The 20,269-nt window shown below is 36.7% G+C and overlaps 1 protein-coding gene across 7 annotated transcripts in view; it reads right to left on the bottom strand.

Moving 5' to 3' along the window:
- CNTLN (centlein) overlaps window positions 1-20,269 on the bottom strand; it is a 301,590-nt gene that overhangs the window by 219,202 nt on the left and 62,119 nt on the right. For all 7 annotated transcript variants that reach the window (XM_047700244.1, XM_047700246.1, XM_047700245.1 and 4 more), the window contains exon 3: window positions 12,299-12,383. In XM_047700244.1, the coding sequence (XP_047556200.1) occupies window positions 12,299-12,383 (85 nt within the window). The remainder of the gene's footprint in view (window positions 1-12,298; window positions 12,384-20,269) is intronic.

The following is a 20,269-nucleotide window of genomic DNA, read 5'->3' as shown; positions in this document are numbered from 1 at the left end:
AGGCGGGGGGGGGGGGTGTGATAAAACATTGAAGAGCTATCAGCATCTAATTAAATACAATATACTGGGTTGTGAGTGGAGTCATATCATCTAATGCAATACAAGAAGGGGAATCTATTACCCGATTTATGTTATAACTATTAGTGACAAAGCTAAGACAGTCTTACCAAAAGTTGTTATAGGCAATGTTTTATGCTATCATCAGTAAAATATGTTATATTAGATTACACATCTATGAAAGTTTTTCTGCAACCAGCTAAAAAATAATGTGCATGAGTGCATGTATGTGTGTGTTTAACTTTCTAGAAATTTGACTAGATACATAAGATTTAAATAAGCTATAGGAATTGTCATTCTTAAGTGTTATTCTATTCCATAGGCTATTAAGTCTTAAAAATTAAGAGCTACTTAATATCGCTCAGTGGGACAACAAAAACACACTAGAGGGACTTTCAGTTTCTACTCAAGCATGTAAGGAACCTAGAACTCATCTTTCCTATTCACAAACATGAAAAAAAGCTGAACTAACTAAAAATCAACAACTCTTCCTAAATCTATCAAAGAACTGGGTGGGGTCATAGAGCAAACTATTGTTCCCCAAACTAGAGAAACAGACAGGTAGGGACAGATAATGACAATTTACCAGAGCAGAAAACTCCTTGGGAACCACTACCAGAGTAGGAAAATCTAATGTGTAATTAACAGATTGCTGGAAGATCAAAGTGGGCAAGTCTTGAGAGTTACAAAGTCCAAAAAAGCCCAATCTTGGGGAAGTTTTGCCAGAGCCTAACCAACCTAGCTAAAAGGAAATACCTAACTCCAACACCCTCTACCCTTTCTATCAATCCAAGTGGGTGGGGGGACTGAGAAGTACTTATGATGGTCACAATGTCAGGACATAAGCTCTCTAAAATACTGAGATGTAGGGCACCTGGGTGGCTCAGTCAGTTACGTGGCTGCCTTCAGCTCAGGTCATGATCCCAGGGTCCTGGGATGGAGCCCTACATCAGGCTCTCTGCTCACTGGAAAGCGTGGTTCTCTCTCTCTCCCTATGCCTGACCCTCCCCCTGCTGTACACTCTCTCTCTCTCTCTGTCAAATAAATAAATTAAAAATAGTGGGTCCTGGGTGGCTCAGTGGGTTAAGCCTCTGCCTCGGCTCAGGTCATGATCTCGGGGTCCTGGCATGGCACCCCACACTGGGCTCTCTGCTCAGCGGGAAGCCTGCTTCCCCACCCCACCCCCACCCCCGCCTCTCTGCCTACTTGTGATCTCTGTCAAATAAATAAATAAATAAATAACTTTTAAAAAATAAAGTTTTAAAAATATTTAAAAAAGAAAAAAGAGGGGCGCCTGGGTTGCTCAGTGGGTTAAAGCCTCGCCTTCGACTCAGGTCATGATCCCAGGGTCTTAGGATCGAGCCCCGTATAGGGCTCTCTGCTCAGCAGGCAGCCTGCTTCCCTTCCTCTCTCTCTGCCTGCCTCTCGGCCTATGTGTGATCTCTGTCAAATAAATAAATAAAATCTTTAAAAAAAAAAAAAAAAGAGGGCGCCTGGGTGGATCAGTGGGTTAAGCCTCTGCCTTAGGCTCAGGTCATGGCCTCAGGGTCCTGAGATCGAGCCCCGTATCGGGCTCTCTGCTTAGCAGGGAGCCTTCTTCCCGCTCTGTCTCTGCCTGCCTCTCTGCCTACTTGTGATCTCTGTCAAATAAATAAACAAAATCTTAAAAAAAAAAAAAAAAAGACTGAGACCTAATTATGGAACTACAGAATGCTTCCCCTCCCTCTGACACCTCACCATATCAGTAGGACTTCTATATAACAACCAGAGAATACAATGGGCAGAATCATGTGTCTCTGATGATATTTAAGAAATTTCTAGAGAGACACAAATAAAAAAGAACAACAAAACAAAGGTTAGCCTCTGACACATATAGCTATAGCCAATGGTAAATACAGCCTAAGGCCTATCCAGATAAACATAAAACCTCACACTAAAGGTCTACTCACCTCAGAACTTTTTACCCATTTAGTCAATTTTAAGTATCAACCTGGCTAGGCCATAGTACCCAGAGTACCCAGTTTTTGATAGTTTTTGAGGAAACATGAGTCTAATGTTACTGCAAACATATTTTTCAGATGTGATTAACATTTAAATCAATGGACTTTGAGTAAAGAAGATTACCTCTCCATAATGTGGCTGGGACTCATCCAGTCAACTAAAGACCACAGAGAAAGGGCTATAGACCTCTGAGAAAGAAGGAATTGTACCTCCAGACTGCCTTCTGATTAAGTTGCTACATTAACTCTTCCCTGGGTCCCTACCTTGTCAGCCAATCTTGCACAGTTCAGACTTGTCAGCCCACAATTATATGGGCCAACGCCTAAAATCAATTTCCCCCTCCATATAGATAGATACAGATAGATAACAGACATATGTATGCACATCTATTACTTCTACTTCTCTGAAGAACCCTAACAGACTTTGGTCCCATTTCGGACATCAGTCTTAAAATTGCAAGGACACGGATACCATCAACAACCTGAATCAGCTTAGAAGCAGATTTTTCCTAAGTCAAGCCTCCAGATGAGAGCACAATCCAACTGTAACCTTGATTACACCATATGAGATCCCAACTATGTCCAGATTCCTGACCCACAGCAACTTAATAACTGTATTTCACTAGCTTATGATAATTTGTTATGCAGCAACAGGAAAAACCAATATAATGTGATCTATTTTCCCACAGAATTTACACTAAAAATAATGGATAAGGTAGTTATGGAACATAAGCATTATAAATCTTGACAGTACAAAAAACGCAACGAAAAAATGCTGAGAATAAGAAATAAGTCCTCCAGGTACTCTTTATAAGTTCCCTTTAAAATGCAGAAGATGGGGCGCCTGGGTGGCTCAGTGGGTTAAGCCGCTGCCTTCGGCTCAGGTCATGATCCCAGGTCCTGGGTTCAAGCCCCGCATCGGGCTTTCTGCACAGCAGGGAGCCTGCTTCCTCCTCTCTCTCTGCCTGCCTCTCTGCCTACTTGTGATTTCTCTCTGTCAAATAAATAAATAAAATCTTAAAAAAATAAAATAAAATAAAATGCAGAAGAAACAAAGGCTGAACAAATCAAAATACACTAATTTTCTTATCTTTTTACAGTGCACAATTGAGAGATATTATATACATTTTCAGAATATGTTAGAAGCAAGAAGTATACTGCTAAATAGAATATTTAAGTAATAACTTAATCACTAGAAGAAATAATACAAACTCTAAACATCCCCAACTATCAACATGAAAATGCATGTATACGCAAACACGCAAATACACACAAATGAAAAATACAACAAATATAAAAAGCTAAGAAAACATTAAAAATGTAAACATAAGGACAGTCAGAGAACAAAGATCAAATAAGTATGTTATATCAAGAAATGTAGGGGCACCTGGGTGGCTCAGTGGGTTAAGCCGCTGCCTTCGGCTCAGGTCATGATCTCAGGGTCCTGGGATCGAGTCCCACATCGGGCTCTCTGCTCAGCAGGAAGCCTGCTTCCCTCTCTCTCTCTCTCTCTGCCTGCCTCTCCGTCTGCTTGTGATCTCTCTCTGTCAAATGGGTAGATAGAATCTTAAAAAAAAAAAAAAATGTAGATGGGGGTAAACTTATCTTTAAAAAAGGAAAGATGTATAGATTGAGTCAAAACTCACTTGCAGGGAAGATGGTGGATTAGGAGGATCCTAATCTCACCTCATTCCACATTCACAACTAGATAACACCCACATCAGAGTAAATAACCCAGAAAATGACCTGAAGATTGGCAGAACAGACTCTCCACAGCTACATACGCTGAAGAAGGTAGGAAAGACAGAGACATGGTTGGGAGCTAAAGAGACCAATGGGACTGTACGTGGGAGGGAGGGACACCGCAGTGGTGGAGAGGGCAGAGGTGCCGCAGGCCACAGGGGATCTGCACAGGAAAGACAACCCTCCTAACATCTGGCTTTGAAAATGAGAGGAGCATAATTTTGCAAGTTCTTATAATCAGTGGGGCTTAACACCAGGAACTTTGAAAGTCAGCCAGCTTGGCTCTGGGAGAGCCTGGAGAGCAAGAGGAAACAGTCCCCCACCCTAAGCACTACAAAGAGCCCTGCAGAGACAAAGCAATAGAAGCAGCAATTTGAAAAATGCCTCGGATATACAGGAATATTTCCTCGCCAATCTCAGAGCCTGTGCTGGAGGTACATATTTCTTTGGGACAGTTCTCCAGGAAAAAGGAGCTAAGTGGGTACCATTTCTTTCTTCACCGACCAGCCTGGAGACAGAAACCTGCAAAGAACCAGCACAGCCCCAACACTCTACCTAGCTGGTTATCAGCATACCTCCCCTTCCTCCCCACACCCCCATCCTTATGCTTCTGTGGATCCACACCCTCCAACCTTGGCAGGAGTTTTGGGCAGCAATAGGTCCCCTTCACTAGTGGACAGGTTTGGACCTTGCCAGAACTGTTTGCCCTGCCCCCCACATTCTCCTATGAACCTAAGCACTCTAACACTGCAGCACTTTTCTAAAGCAGCTCCAGGTCCCCTCCCAGAGCCGACCTATGCAAACATTGCTAACACTGTGCTCCCATGTTCTCCTACAGACCTGACTACTCCAATACACCCTTAGAGCCCATCAAAAGCAGTGTCACAAGCCTGGCAGTGTGCAAGCAGACCAAACAGGGGCCAGCATCACTCCAAAGAGACTGCTGCTCCAAGAAGAGGGCAAGATCACCAAACACACCAGTCCAGCTGGGGACCCAGCAGTGGGCTGGGGCAGATAATCTGGTCTGACTGCAGGCTCTTCCCAGCAATGAAAGCTTCTCAGGGGACAATATAGGGAAAGCACCCTGCAGTTCAATGCTACTACATCTCTGGCAATTGCCTGGTCTGACTCAACTCAGGCCCAAGGTGGCCCCAGTCTGGTCCACTAATAGAGGGACCAAACCCTGCCAATGACAGGCAAAGAGAACCGCTATAAGTAACCGGACTGAAAGGCAAAAGCAGTTCAGCCACAATAATAAAGCGCATGCAACACACATAGGAGAGAATAGGGGACATTGCACTGCAGACACTACAGGACCTCTTCTTCATAAGGTCACTACTTTCAAGAGCAAGAGACACAGCTGACTTTCCTACCACAGAAAAACAGATAGAGTTAGACAAAGTGAGGAGATAGGGAAGTATGTCCCAGAAGAAAGAACAAGCCAAAATCACAAGAGAGCTAAATGAAATGGAGAGAATATGACTGATAGAGATTTTAAAGTAAGTTCATAAAGATACTCACTGGGCTTCAGAAAAGAGTGGAGAACTTCAGTGAGATACTTAGGAAAGAGAGAGAAAACATAAAAAAGAACCAAACAGAGATGAAGAACTTGAACTGAAATTAAGGGGCACCTGAGCAGCCCAGTCAGTTAAATTGTCCGACTCCTGACTTCGGCTCAGGTCATGATCTCAGGGTCATGAGACAGAGCCCCACATCAGGCTCTGTGCTCAGCAGGGAGTCTGCTTAGGATTCTCCCTCTCCCTTTGCCCTTCCCCCACCACTGACATGCTCTCTCTCTATCCCTAAAAAAATAAAAATAATAAAAGTAACTGAAATTAATACACTACATGGGGGGCGCCTGGGTAGCTCAGTGGGTTAAGCCTCTGCCTTCGGCTCAGGTCATGATCTTGGGGTCCTGGATCGAGCCCCGAATCGGGCTCTCTGCTCGGTGGGGAGCCTGCTTCCCCCTCTCTCTGCCTGACTCTCTGCCTACTTGTGTTCTCTCTCTCTGTGTCAAATAAATGAATAAAATCTTAAAAAAAAAAAACCACTACATGGGATAAATAGACTAGAGAAGAAGATGAACATATCAGAGACCTGGAGGAAAGGTAAGGGAGAGCAATGAAGCTGAATAGGTAAGAGTAAAAAATAATAATACAATGAAAACAGATATAGGGAATTCAAGGACTCCATTAAGTATAATAACATTCTCATTATAGGAGAGAAAAAGGGGACAGAAAATTTATTTGAAGAAATAATGGCTGAAAAATTCCCAAATCTGGGGAAGGAAAGAGAAATCAAAATCCCCAAGGCATAGAGAGCCCAAACAAAATCAACCCAAGGAAATCCACACCACAACATATAATAATTAAAATGGCAAAAAGCAGTGATAAGGAAAGAACTTTAAGAGCAGCAAGAGAAAACAGTTACATACAAGGGAAACCCCATAAGGCCACCGGCTGATCTTAGCAGAAACTTTTCAAGCCTGAAGGGAGTGGTATGATATATTCAAAGTGCTGAAAAGAAAAAACCTTCAGCCAAGTATACTCTATTTAGAAAGGCTATCATTCAAAAGGAAAGATAAAGAGTTTCCCTGACAAAGAAAGTTAAAAGAATTCATCACCACTAAACCAGCCTACAAGAAATGTTAAAGGGATTCTTTGAATGGAAAGAAAAGGCCATTACCAGGAGTAAGAAAAGCAGGAAGCACAAAAGCAAAAAAATTAGTATACCTATAAAATTCAGTCAAGGAATTCACAAAATAAAAGGATGTAAAGTAAGACACCATGTACCTAAAAGGTGACAGGGGAGAGAAGAAAAGAATGGTTCAAACATAAGTGACAATGTAACAGAAACGGCTATATGCATAAGATGTTATATACAAGCTTAATGGTAACCACAAACCAAACACCATAACAGTTGTGAAAAAAATAAAGAGAAAGAAATCCAAGTATATTATTAAAGAAAGTCAGAAAACTATGAGAGAGCAAGAGAAGAAAGGAATAGAAAAGAACTACAAAAACAACTATAAAATGAGTAACAAAATGGCAATAATTACTTTGAATGTAAATTAACTAGACGCACCAGTTAAAAGACATAGAGTGATAGACTGTATAAAAAAGCAAGACCCATCCATACGTTGCCAACAGGAGACTCATTTCAGACCCAAAGACACATGCTGATTAGAAGAAAATGGATGGAAAAACATGTATCACGTAAATGGAATTGAAAAGAAAGTTGGGTAGCAATACTTATACTGGACAAAACAGACTTTATTCTTTTTTTTAAAAAATATTTTATTTATTTATTTGACAGACAGAGATCACACATAGGCAGAGAGGCAGGCAGAGAGAGAGAGGGGGAAGCAGGCTCCCTGCAGAGCAGAGAACCCGATGTGGGGCTCGATCCCAGGACCCCGGGATCATGACCAGAGCTGAAGGCAGAGGCTTAACTGGCTGAGCCACCCAGGCGCCCCCAAAACAGACTTTAAAACAAAGATGGTAACAACAGACAACAAAGGACACTACATAATCAAAAAAGGCACAATCCAACAAGAAGATATAACAATTATAAATATTTATGCACCCAACACAGACGGACCCAAACACATAAAGCAGCTAAAAACAACAAACATAAAGGAAATAATCAATAGTAACACAATAACAGTAGGGGATTTTAACACCCCACTTACATTGATGGATAGAACATTCAAACAGAAAGTGAACCAGATGGATCTAACAGATATATTCAGCATATTCCGTGCTAAAACAGCAGAATACACATTCTTTTCAAGTGCACACAGAAAACTCTCCAGAATAGATTACATACTAGGCCGCAAACCAAGTCTCAAAAAATAAAAAAAAAATCAAAGTCACAGAAAAATCACTTTTCCATCCACAATGCTATGAAACCAGAAAACAACACTAAGGGAAAAAAATCTGTACAGAACAATATACAGGAAAGTTAATTAACATGCTACTAAACAATGAATGGGTCAACCAAGAAATCAAAAAGTAAATTAAAAAAATACATAGAGATAAATGAAAATGAAAATACAACAGTCCAAAATCTTTGGGATGGAGCAAAAGCAGTTGTAAGAGGTAAGTTTATAGGAATACAGGCCTCCATCAAGAAGTATCTCAAAGGAGATCATCAAGAAAAATCTTAAATACACAACCTAACCTTAAACCTACAAAACCAAGAAAAAGAAGAATAAACCAAACCCAAAACCAGTAGAAGGAAGGAAATAATAATGATTAGAGCAGAAATATATGAAATAGAAACCAAATAATAATAATAATAAATAATTTAAAAACAGATCAATGAAGCCAGGAGCTGGTCAAGAAAATTGACAAACAGCTGGATGCATAAAACATTTTTTTTTAAAAGAGATAGTACAAATGATATCGTAAGTGAAAGAAAAGAAATGACAACTGATACCACAGTAATACAAAAGATTTTAAGAGAATACCATGAAGAATTATATGCCAACAAATTGGAAAACCTAGAAGAAATGTTTCCTAGAAACATATAACTACCCAAAACTGAATCAGGAAAAAATAGAAAACAGATCAGTTAGCAGCAAGGAAACTGAATCAGAAAACTCCCAATAAACAAAGTCTAGGACCTGCTAGCTTCAAAGGAGAATTCTCCCAAACATTTAAAGAGGAGTTAATATCTATTCTTCTCAAACTCTTCCAAAAAACAGAAGGAAAGGTTCCAAATTCATCCAGGAGAAGAGCATTACCACGAAACCAAAAACCAGATATACACTACAAAGAAGAGAACTACAGGTCACTATTTCTGATGAATACAGATGCAAAAATCCTCAACAAAATATTAGCAAATCAAATCCAACAATACATTTAAAAAAATATTCACCATGACCCGTGAAAATTATTCCTGCTATGCAAGGGTAGTTCAATATTCACAAATCAATGAACATGAAACAACACATCAACAAAAGAAAAGATCAAGACCATATGAACATCTCAAAAGATGTAGAAAAAGCATTTGACAAGGTACAATATCCATTCAGACTAAAAACCCTCAACAAGTAGGTTTAGGGCAAACATACCTCAACATAATAAAGGCCACATATGAAAATTCACAGCTAACATCATAGTCAGTGGTAAAAAACCAAGACCTTTTCCTTTAAGATCAGGAACAAAATAAGGCTTTCTGCTCTCACCACATTTATTCAACATAGTACTGTAAGTCTTAGCCACAGCAGACAACAAAAAGAAATAAAAGGAATCCATCTTGGTAAGAAAGAAGTAAAACTTTCATTATTTGCAGATGACATGATACTATACACAGAAAATCTAAAAGACTCAACACACACACACAAAAAAAAAAAAAGAAAAAGAAAAGAAAAAAGAAACTATGATAACTGATAAATGAATTCAGTAAGGTTGCAGGATACAAAATCAATATACAGAAATACACTCCATTTCTACACACTTATAATGAAGAAGCAGGAAGAGAAATTAAGAAAACAATCCCATTTATAATTGCACCCAAAAAAATAAATAAATAAAATACCAAGGAATAAACTTAACCAAAAAAGTGAAAGATTCATACTCTGAAAACTATAAAACACTGATGAAAGACAACACAAAGGAATAGAAAGACATTCCATGCTCATGGATTGGAAGAACACTTATGATTAAAATGTCTATACTATCCAAAATAATCTACACATTTAATGCAATCCTTATCAAAATACCAACAGTGTGTTTTGTTTTGTTTTTTTCACGGAACCAGAAACACAATCCTAAAATTTGTATGGAACCGCAAAAGACCTTGAAGAACCACACCAACCCTGAAAAAGAAAGACAAAACTGGAGGTATCACAATTCCAGACTTCAAATTACATTAAAAAGCTTTAACAATCAAAACAGTAATGTACTGACCCAAAAATAAACACATATATCAGAGAAACAGAAAAGAAAGCCCAGAAAGAATCCCATAATTATGTGGTTAGTTAATCTTTGATAAAGGCGACAAAAATATACAATGAGAAAAAAGTCTTCTCTTCAACAAATGGGTGTTGGGTAAATTGGCCAGCTACATGCAAAAGAATGAAACTGGACCACTTTCTTATATTATTCAACAATATTCACTGAGACTCTGTTATATGACAAGCAATAAAGAAATATTGGACATCAGGGATACAAATGTGAATGGGTACATGAGGTTCCCCATCCTCTCACAATCTGTAATATCATGTAGGACAATATGGTTACTTGTACCTTACTTTTATCCCCACCCTACTCCTAAAAGGGATTTAAAAATCATTAAAGGCAAAAATTATAACTCTAAATTTTCCATAGTACCATCACAGGGTAGTAGACACATTTAGTATATTATACCTTGTAGAAAGTTATAACCATCACTGAACAAAAATATACATGATTTAGGCTAAGAAATTAGGGCCCCTAAAAAAAATAATTTCTCTCAAGAAAATTTAATATTTTATCCATGAGCTAAGTGGTTCTGCTTAAAAAAGGTAAATAACTAAATAGTATCTACCTAAGGAAGAGGAAGTAGAAAAAAGAACTTAGTAAAGAAAAGGGGAAATATATTGTCATTTTTACAAGTCAACATTTTAGGGGCACCTGAATGGCTCACTCCTTAAGTGTCTGCCTTCAGCTCAGGTCATGATCCCAGGGTCCTGGGATCCGGCCCTGAATCAGGCTCTCTGGTTGGCAGAGAACCTGCTTCTCCCACTCCACTCCCCCTGCTTGAATTCCCTTTCTCGCTGTGTCTCTCTCCGTCAAATAAATAAATACAATCTTTAAAAACAAAAGAAAGAAAGAAAGTGTCAACATTTTTAAAAAATGGTATGCTATACCTAGCTATCTAGATCTAGTAACCGGAGCATTCCCTAAAACCAAAGAGTGGCAAAATCCATTCTCTTCTATACAATAGAGTTATAACTGAAGACAGGTTCTCAGCCTGGATTTACATTTTCCCAAACCTCCTGAATCCTGGGGTAGCCAATATGGTTAGTTTTTCTCAGTGAAGTATAAGTACAAATGGCATTTGCCACTTTTAAGTCATAAAGTTATATCAGGTAGCTTAGCCTAGTTTAATTAATATAGTTAGCACACAACAGTTATTTATCCATCTTAGGATTCATTTTGCTCTTTTTTGATATTCAGGTAGCAAATACAACTTTTTTTTCCCCTAGAGCAAACTGACTAAAATGTCATTGCTAAAATTTTATCATTACAGTATCAATTATGATATTTCCCGTAAGGAAAACACAACATTAGAGAACATTAAAATTTTAAATTTGTATGTCATATAAGAGTCTATATTCCATTTTAGAAAGTCATTATATAGATGTAGAGAGCATAAAAAAACTGAATCTTTTCTAAGTTAACTTTCACCTTAAGTCCTTTAATAAAAAAAAAAAAACTATTAACAGTAACCAAACTTAGACCAAAATTCTCCTAAAACTTTAACTGACTAGGAAGGAAAATAGAGTCAAAAGTAAAAGAGCAACGTCTCCTAAAAGAGGATCTATTTGGGGCGCCTGGGTTAAAGCCTCTGCCTTCGGCTCATGTCATGGTCTCGGGGCCCTGGATCGAGCCCCACATCGGGCTCTCTGCTCAGCAAAGAGCCTGCTTCCCTTCCTCTCTCTCTCTGCCTGCCTCTCTGCCTACTTGTGATCTCTGTCTGTCAAATAAATAATAAAATCTTAAAAAAAAAAAAAAAGAGGATCTATTTATCCAGGAAAAATTACAGGCAATTCAGCATGTAATAAACAACTGAGTACAAAATGAATTTAAATATTTTATCACAATATAGGTCATTATTAAAATAAATTTCTTTCTCCTTCATTTTTGAGATGTTTATACTTTGAAAATAGCTCTGGGAAGCACTGATCACATGGATTTTCCAGTGATAATATACTAATTATGCAATTGTATATAATCTTATTATATATGTAATTGAATAATTTACTGATTGTATGTAAAATGGATTGTATGAATCAAAAGTACAAGTTTTCAAGAGATCAAATAGAATCATCCCAATTATTTGTTAATCTTTTTTATAAATTAAACCATCTGAAAATTCATAAGTTTCAATGATACTGCTAGTAATAAAATGGTAACTGCTAATAATAAAAGGTAAAGTTTAATAAGACAATAATTGCTAGATTCTACTATAAAACCATAACACTATCTTAAGAGTTTTGAAGTGTAAATGGCAGAGCCTATTAATTAAAAAAACCAACAGGCTATAAACAAAGTACAATAGTGAAGAATAATCTTATATATAATCTTATATATACTAGTTTCTTATATAGTAATAGAAGTACTATATGAGATTAGTAATAATCTTATATAGTAGTTTCAAAATGGTAATGATTTGATATAATGACCCTAATATTCTTAATGAACATTATTGCAAAAAAAATTAAAAATAATTGTAAAGATCTACTAAAATAAAAATTAATTTTTAGTATTTTCTGGCACAACACCAACCTGTTCCAATTCTTGTATTTTAGCATCCTTGACTTGCAGAATTTCTAAAACTTTTCTGTCTTTAGCTTCAGATTTCCGTTTTTCTCTAGAAAGAAAAATATAGAGTTTATTCGTCAAAATTGGTAGCTAATCCTCTAAATTTTCACATCCTGAAAATGAGTACCACTTTATAAAATATAGAAAATTAAATTATCTGGGGTTGACAGTCCTTTCAGAATTAATCAGAAACCATATGGCAAGTGACAACAACTTACAAACTACTGACAACTAAGACAACTTCATACCAAAACAACAATTTTGTTTCCAGATTTAAATGCATGATAAAAAAATACTTAAAACGTGTTTAATATTGATTGCAATAACCACTATATCATCAATTTAAAATAATAAGACAATATGTTCTTAACATAAATACTTTAAACCCATAATTAATAAAATATCATATTTCTACTATTTATTTCTATTTCTTTACTTCTATTTGAAGTAAAAGACTCAAAAGAGAGCTAGAGATTTCATAACAACAAATTTTTAAAAATGGGATAGAAATTTATTGGGCATTTATTTATATTTTTTAAAAAGTTTAAAAATAGGTAAACAGTCTACAGCCATACCACCCTGAACATGCCCAATCTCATCTAAAAATAGGTAAAGAGAAACCTATACCGAAATCACTAATGAATCCAAAGTAGACAAGTAAGGAAGAAGAAAAGAACCCTCAATTGTGAAACAGTGAAATGAACCAAAGGGCCTTGGAAGGCACAAAAGAATTATCAGAATGAAGAGACACCAATCAGAAAAGTCCATCATGGGTCATAAGAGATAAATTCAGATGGTGTACTGCTACATTTTAAAAACTTAAATTAGACTTTTCCAATAAGTTAGCACAGTAAGTGTACACTTTGAGGCTCTTCCCCGTTCTCTCAATTTATAATATTAATAGATAAACATAATAGAAAAAGATTAAGGAGACAGCCAAATCTCTAAGGATCACAAACTAAACAGAAATACAATGCTATAAACAAGAAAGAAGCTGTTGTATACTGTCCAGATCTCAATGCAGGCAGGCTAAGGTGAAAAAGAGCTTGGTGCCTGGGGACAATTGGGAAAAAGTGTGCTGCTCAATATGTAGAAGGATAGTTACACTCATTGTTAGAAACCAGAGACTGGAGTAGGACTCCCAGCTCCTGAAAGGAGTCTGGAAAAAAATCTCTCCCCACCCTCATCTGGAACTAGGATTACATGGAAGTTTAGAAAGGCAAAATTTATAGACAGCACCCCAATCAGGCACTGAGACAAAACACGCCACAGCTCAGGCACTAAATATAACAAATCCTCTATGTCACTGTTGGCTAAAAGCCCCAAGCTACCTATATAAAACCTAGTTCAGGATGGGGTGAGTGTGACTATTCAGTGGCAAGCACAAAACTTCTAGAGAAAAAGAAAAAGCATTAGACAAAAAAGGGTGGTGGAGAAAGGAGAAAGAGAACAGTAACAGCCATCCTCTTACTCAAGATTTGACCACAGGTAAAAAAAATCCAAAACACAAGATGAAAACAGACACTTCACACTCACATAACACATATACACACTAACTCAATAATTCAAAGAAGCAATCACTCTAGACAAAATGAAAGTAACAGAACACACTGAAGAAGACTTTAAAATAAGTAAGGATTTTTATGACCTAAAAAGAATGACTTAAATTAAAAACAAAAACAATAAAAACAATTCAATGGGCATACCTCAAAACTAGATGTAAGAAGAGAATAAGGCAAAGGGATGATAACAATGAGATATTCATCCAGAACACTATATAGAGAAATGAGATTAAAAATATGAAAAGACAGTTAAGACATGTAGGTTTCAACTGAAACGCCCAACATATGCCTAAAGAGTTCCAGAAGTAGATAATAATGGGATGAAAGATAAAGCAGTATTTTTATTTTTTTTTAAAGATTTTATTTATTATTTATTTGACACAGATAGAGAGAGAGAGAGATCACAAGTGGGCAGAGAGGCAGGCAGAGAGAGGGAAGCAGGCTCCCCGTCAAGCAGAGAGCCCAATGCGGGGCTCGATTCCAGGACCCTGAAACCATAACCTGAGCCAAAGGCAGACGCTTAACCCACTGAGCCACACAGGCACCCCAATAAAGCAGTATTTTTAAAAGAGAACTGCTAAGAATATTTTAGAATTAAATAGAATCCTCAAATTGAAACAATATCTACCAGAACAAATTCCTAAACACACACACACACACACACATTAATCCCTCATTCAATCAACAAGCATTTGTATGACAGGCATCATCCTAGGGACTAAGGATCTGTAGCAAACAAAATAAACCAAGTGCTTCCTTGATGGAATTAATGTTCTAGCTTATAGAATCTGAAAATAAATGATATTAAGTGAATACATAATATGTCAACTGGCTAGAAGTATAAGAGCAATAAACGAGTGTAATGCAGAAAGGAATGTCTCATCTTGGAGAACTGGGAAGCAAAAGGAAGGTTGCTGCTATTTTATGTAGGATAATGTAAAAATGTAAAAAAATAATAATAATAAAAAATAAAATAAAATTTAAAAATTTAAAATTAAAAAAAAGGGATAATGTAAAAATGACTGCCCTTAAAGATGATAGGTAAGCTGAAACCTGAAGGAAGGAAGGAAGAGTCATAGAGATTTCAGGGAAGAGTTTTCCAGGCCTTGGGACCAGAAGCAAGTGCAAAGACACTAAGGCCAAGAGCACAATCGATGTATCTAAAGAACAGTAAAATAATAATGTTCATACAAAGGGAGAATGGTGGCTGAGGACACAATGGTCACTGGAAATAAAGTAATATATGGCCTTTTAAGCTATATATTGGATTTGACTCTCAGTAAAATGGGGAGGACAGAGGAGGGTTTTAAATATAGTTGTAACATGAATTAATATTTCATGAATATTGTGGGCTGAGGACAGACTCTAGAAATCAAAAGTGGAAGTAGAGACAACAGGAGTCAACTAAAATACCACGGGTGAGAACTAAAGATGAACTAGACAAGATAGGTAATGGTGGTGGTAACTAAGAAAGTGATAAAATTCTTGATAATTTGTAGGTAGAGTTAACAGGATTTCTTGAAGTAGTAGATAAGATATAAATGAAAGAGAGAAGTCAAGAATGTTTCTAATATGTTGTCTGAATAACTATAAGAATGGAGTAGACATTATCTGAGCTCTAGATGAAGAGAGAGAGGGAATTAGACTTGGGGATTTGGACACGTTAAATTTGAGATGTCTAATCAACATCCAAGACGTGGTTGACACAAGTCTGGAATCAGTCGAGTACTGAAGGCTTAAGATAAAACTTTAGGCATCATCCAAATATATTTAAGACTAAAGGGTAGGTGAGATTGCCTAAGGAGTGATTTTGGATTGAAAAATCTGAGGAATTGGGTCCTGAAGCACTCCACATTTATAAGTTAGTAAGATGAGGGAAAAACAACCCATGATACTACAAAGGATAAACAGTCATGCAAAAGCAGAATCAAGACAGAAAACTAATTGAACAAGTATTCCTAGAAGAAAGGAATCAGCCTTGGCCAATGCTGCAAACACGCTAAAGAAAATAAAACTGAAAATTAACTACTGGGATTTAGCAGTATTGAAGTCACTGGTGATTTTGACAAGAGCTGTTTTAGGAGAATGGTGGATATACAAGCCTAATCGGAGTGAGATCAAGAGAAAAAGAAAAAAAATGGAGATAGTAAAGACTACTTTTCAGAGGAATTTTGCTGTAAAAAGGAGCAGAGAAATGGAACAGTACTTCAAGGGAAATGTGAGATCAAAAGAGATTTATCTCAAAAGATTGAAGATAAAACTGCATGTGAGTATGTTGACAGGAATGATCCAGGACAGTGAGTGCTACTGCGGATGTTAGAGAGAGAAAGGAGAACTGCAGAGTGACATCCTTGGGTCCTTGAGTCTTTAGTGTACACAGTTTGGGCTTAGATGACAGCATAAACAGTTCTTCCAAAGAAATAAAGAGAGAAAATATGGGTACAGATTCAGATATTTTGGCAGGCATGGTTATGGGAAGACGTGAAAGCTCTCTTCTAAAAGCTTCTATTTACTCAGTGGTGTAGGAAGCAAGGGGACTGTCAAGAGTTTAGCTAAAGCTACTCCATGATTGCTGCCTTGGCATCCCCTTGGGTTTGGCCAAGCAGCCGGAAGTGACCTTAAATGAAGCTAGCCCATGCAAGTGCCCCAGATAGCAGCCTGCAGAGTCACAAGTAAGTTCTTGATAGGACTTCTCCAACAGCCCTTGTGATCAATAGTGTCCCCTACCTCCCAACACCTTTCCCTTTTATGTCCCTTATAAAAAATCAATCCCCCATAGAGCTGATTAAAACCTGGCTCTTTTGGTTTGACCAATCCACTTAGCCTAGAAAACCCAAAGCGCTCTCCCGCGAAACCTCAGAAAAGCCCAGATCCTATCTTTCCCCATACTGTGCCTTGACTTCCCATGTGGCCCCTTGAGGTATGCTGGGTACTTTCTTCCAGATCTGTGAATAATAAACCTCTATTTTAATTTCTCTTGTGGTCTATTGTTGAACCATGGCTCACCATCCAGCACCCTGTGCACCACTTAACATGAATTTAACAAATTCATAACAGCTATCCATCACCTGAAAGTGAGAAGGGGAAATGAAGTGTTAGAAGCTGACAAGAGAGTAAACATCAAATAGCCTTCTGGGATACTGGGATGGTAAGTGAGTCAGGAAAAAATAAATAAATAAATAAAAATAGGATATCACCTAACCAGTGCTAGAGACCACGAAGGTTAGTGGTCATAAATTCACATATGACCAGACATCATGGTTCAGATTTTTTCTCTAGCCATGTTCAGCCCTCTGGATATAGGTACACAATACAAACATAGTATTTTACAACTACTGTTTTTACTGTTTGTGCTTTATCATGCTTTATTATTTTATTTTCTATTAACCAACTCTTGATAGCACATCTAATGCATAATCACAGTCCATTGTCTTCAACTAGGCTCTCTTTGTATTTGTGGTTCTTTTATTAATAGTGAAATTAAGCATTCTTTCATCAATTGAAATGCTTTTCCCCTTATTTTTCCTAAGTTTCCAGTGCCAGTGAATGTACCTGCCATTTTGTATTTTTGATGTATAAAACTATTTTGTATATTAAAAATATATGCCCTTTATCACTATATTGTACACCTACAACTAACATAACACTTTATGTTAACTATCCTGGAAATAAAATTAAAAACGCAACAAAAAAAGAAAAAATATATATATACCCTTTGGCTTTCATTTGTCACAAAATTAAAATAAAAAATAAAAAGAGAGGGGCGCCTGGGTGGCTCAGTGGGTTAAGCCGCTGCCTTCGGCTCAGGTCATGATCTCAGGGTCCTGGGATCAAGTCCCCCGTCGGGCTCTCTGCTCAGCAGGGAGCCTGCTTCCCTCTCTCTCTCTCTCTCTCTGCCTGCCTCTCTGTCTACTTGTGATCTCTCTCTGTCAAATAAATGGATAAAATCTTTAAAAAAATAAAATAAAATAAAATAAAAAGAGAAAAGAAAAAAATATATATACCCTTAGGCTTTCATTTGTCACTACATCATATACCTGCAACTAATATAACACTATATGCTAACTACCCTGGAATTAAAGTAAACTACTTAATAAAAAAAAGAAAAGAAAAATATATAAATATATATATATACCTTTTGACTTTCATTTGTCACATATACTCTCAAATTATCACTTGAACTTTTAATTTGATATTATAAAACCATGAGTATTACAAAAGAGTACTACATCAATTCAAGGTATATGCATCTGGGGAAAAATGGCTTCAAATCTCAAAGGGAAGGGCATGATTGGGTTTACCCAACATGTAACAGGATGTAACAGTCAAGACATTAATTATAGTCAGAAACTATCCCTGTAAGTTGCTTTCTGGATATGCTATGAATCTAACTTTAAATTCCCAGGAATTAGTTTAATTTATAGGGATCAAGTTTTTCTAATCCACTCTTTTATAATAAGCTTAAAATCCCCACAGGTGTCAAAATACATTCTCGTGGTCCTTTTAAATGAGATAGAATAAAACTAGACTACATGCCACAAAACTCAAACAAAAGCGTTACTACAGCTTCCAAATGAACTCGGTACCAAGGCAGTTATTTCCTATGTACACAATTATGTAGATAATTCAGTCACAGTCTAACCCAGCAGTTCCTATACTATAGGTCATCAGAGAAGTACAATTAGCATCACCTAGGAACTTGCTAGAAATGCACTATCTTCCACCCTCTCTAAGGGCAGAGAGTCTAGAGTAGGGCCCAGCAATCTGTGTTTAACCATAACAAGGTTCTATGGACTGAATGTTTCATATTCATATGTTGAAGCCCTAATCCCCAGTGTGCTAGTTTTTGCAGGTGGGGCCTTTGGGAATTCATTAGGGTAGAGCCTTCATGGAAAGGATTAGGCAATCTACAAAGAGGCAGGAAAAAGATGATCTCCCTATCATGTAAAATTACAGCAAGAAGGCAGCTGTCTGCAACAGAGCTCTCACAAGGAATGGAATCAGCAGCCACCTTGATATTGGACTTCCTAATCCTCAGAAAAGTGAGAAATAAATGTTTGGCTTTTTAACCGCCTTATCTACGGTACTTGGTTATTACAGCCTGAACTAAGACACAAAGCCTCAAGTGATGCTGACATACACTAAGTCTGAGTAACAGAAATCACAATAACTGATAAAGCTGAGTAATAAAATGTAGGTCATAAATGAAATATAAACTTCCAGTCAAATATAAACTTCAAAAATATACTTCAGTGATGTATTTTAAAACAAAAAAACTCCAAAGTTAACGATTTATAGTTTTGAAATTGAAAAAAAAAATCCCAATTCAAAATCTATATAGAGATTTGTCTAGCAGCTCCTCCTGGTGGTACATGATATGTAATATTTTCATAACAGGAAAATGTTCCCAAGAGAAAACAGCGCTACAATATGAATACATTTTTACTTAAGATAATACAATTTAAAAAGTTGTTTCAAGCTGAAAACATCACCAACCTATTAGGTCAATTCAGTTAATATATATTCTATGTATTTATAAGATGTAACGAAAGGTTCCTAAAAAAAAAAAAAAAAAAGACACTGTCAAGAAGTTGATGATGATCAATGACTGAGACAAACTCCTGTTTAGCTAATTAGAACCACTGATGTGCAATAATGATGTGAGCTAAGAATATTTGCAGACTTCTTTAGGATGAAAAATGAAGTGAAGAGACGCTGTCAAATGTGTACAAGTTTAAAGCTCCAATCACTTTTCCCAAGAGTACTACCCATTTAAACATTTAACACTGCTGTACTTAGTCACATGAATTACCATGTTAACTTTTTGCCATTTTTCTAAACTCAAAAATCTGAGAAATTATTCTAAATCATTAAGAAGCAAAATTTTACTGTGTTATAGACCATGCCATATATTATACAATATGACAGGATCATATTTTCTGGGTTTGAGCCCATTTTTAATGAGATGTCAAAAATGAAATATTAGAGTCTAAAGAGAAACATTTAACTATAAATGAGGCAATGATATCGGTCTGATTTAGAAAACAAAGAAAATAAAAAAGCAAAACTTACTGACATTGATTATTCTTAATTAACAGATAACAATAATGCACAAAATAAACCTAGTTGCACTTAGTTTTCTTTCATTTGAGCATAGAATCTATTAAAATGTAGATTTTCTTATTAATGACTTTCCATTTAAATGCTTTCTCAATTTCTGGTTAACATTAAGATTCTAAAACAGTAAGACTGATAAAAATGGAAGTTTAGGGAAATGAGAATTATACCATTATCAAATTATCTATCCTTTTATTCATGAACTGTTTCATAACTTTTTCTACTTTGAATATGCATAATAAATTGCTAGGATAGT

Source organism: Lutra lutra, chromosome 13 (assembly GCF_902655055.1).
Source record: "Lutra lutra chromosome 13, mLutLut1.2, whole genome shotgun sequence".
In the NCBI taxonomy this organism is placed as follows: Eukaryota; Metazoa; Chordata; class Mammalia; order Carnivora; family Mustelidae; genus Lutra; species Lutra lutra.
This window is presented reverse-complemented; position numbering and strand designations above follow the sequence as displayed.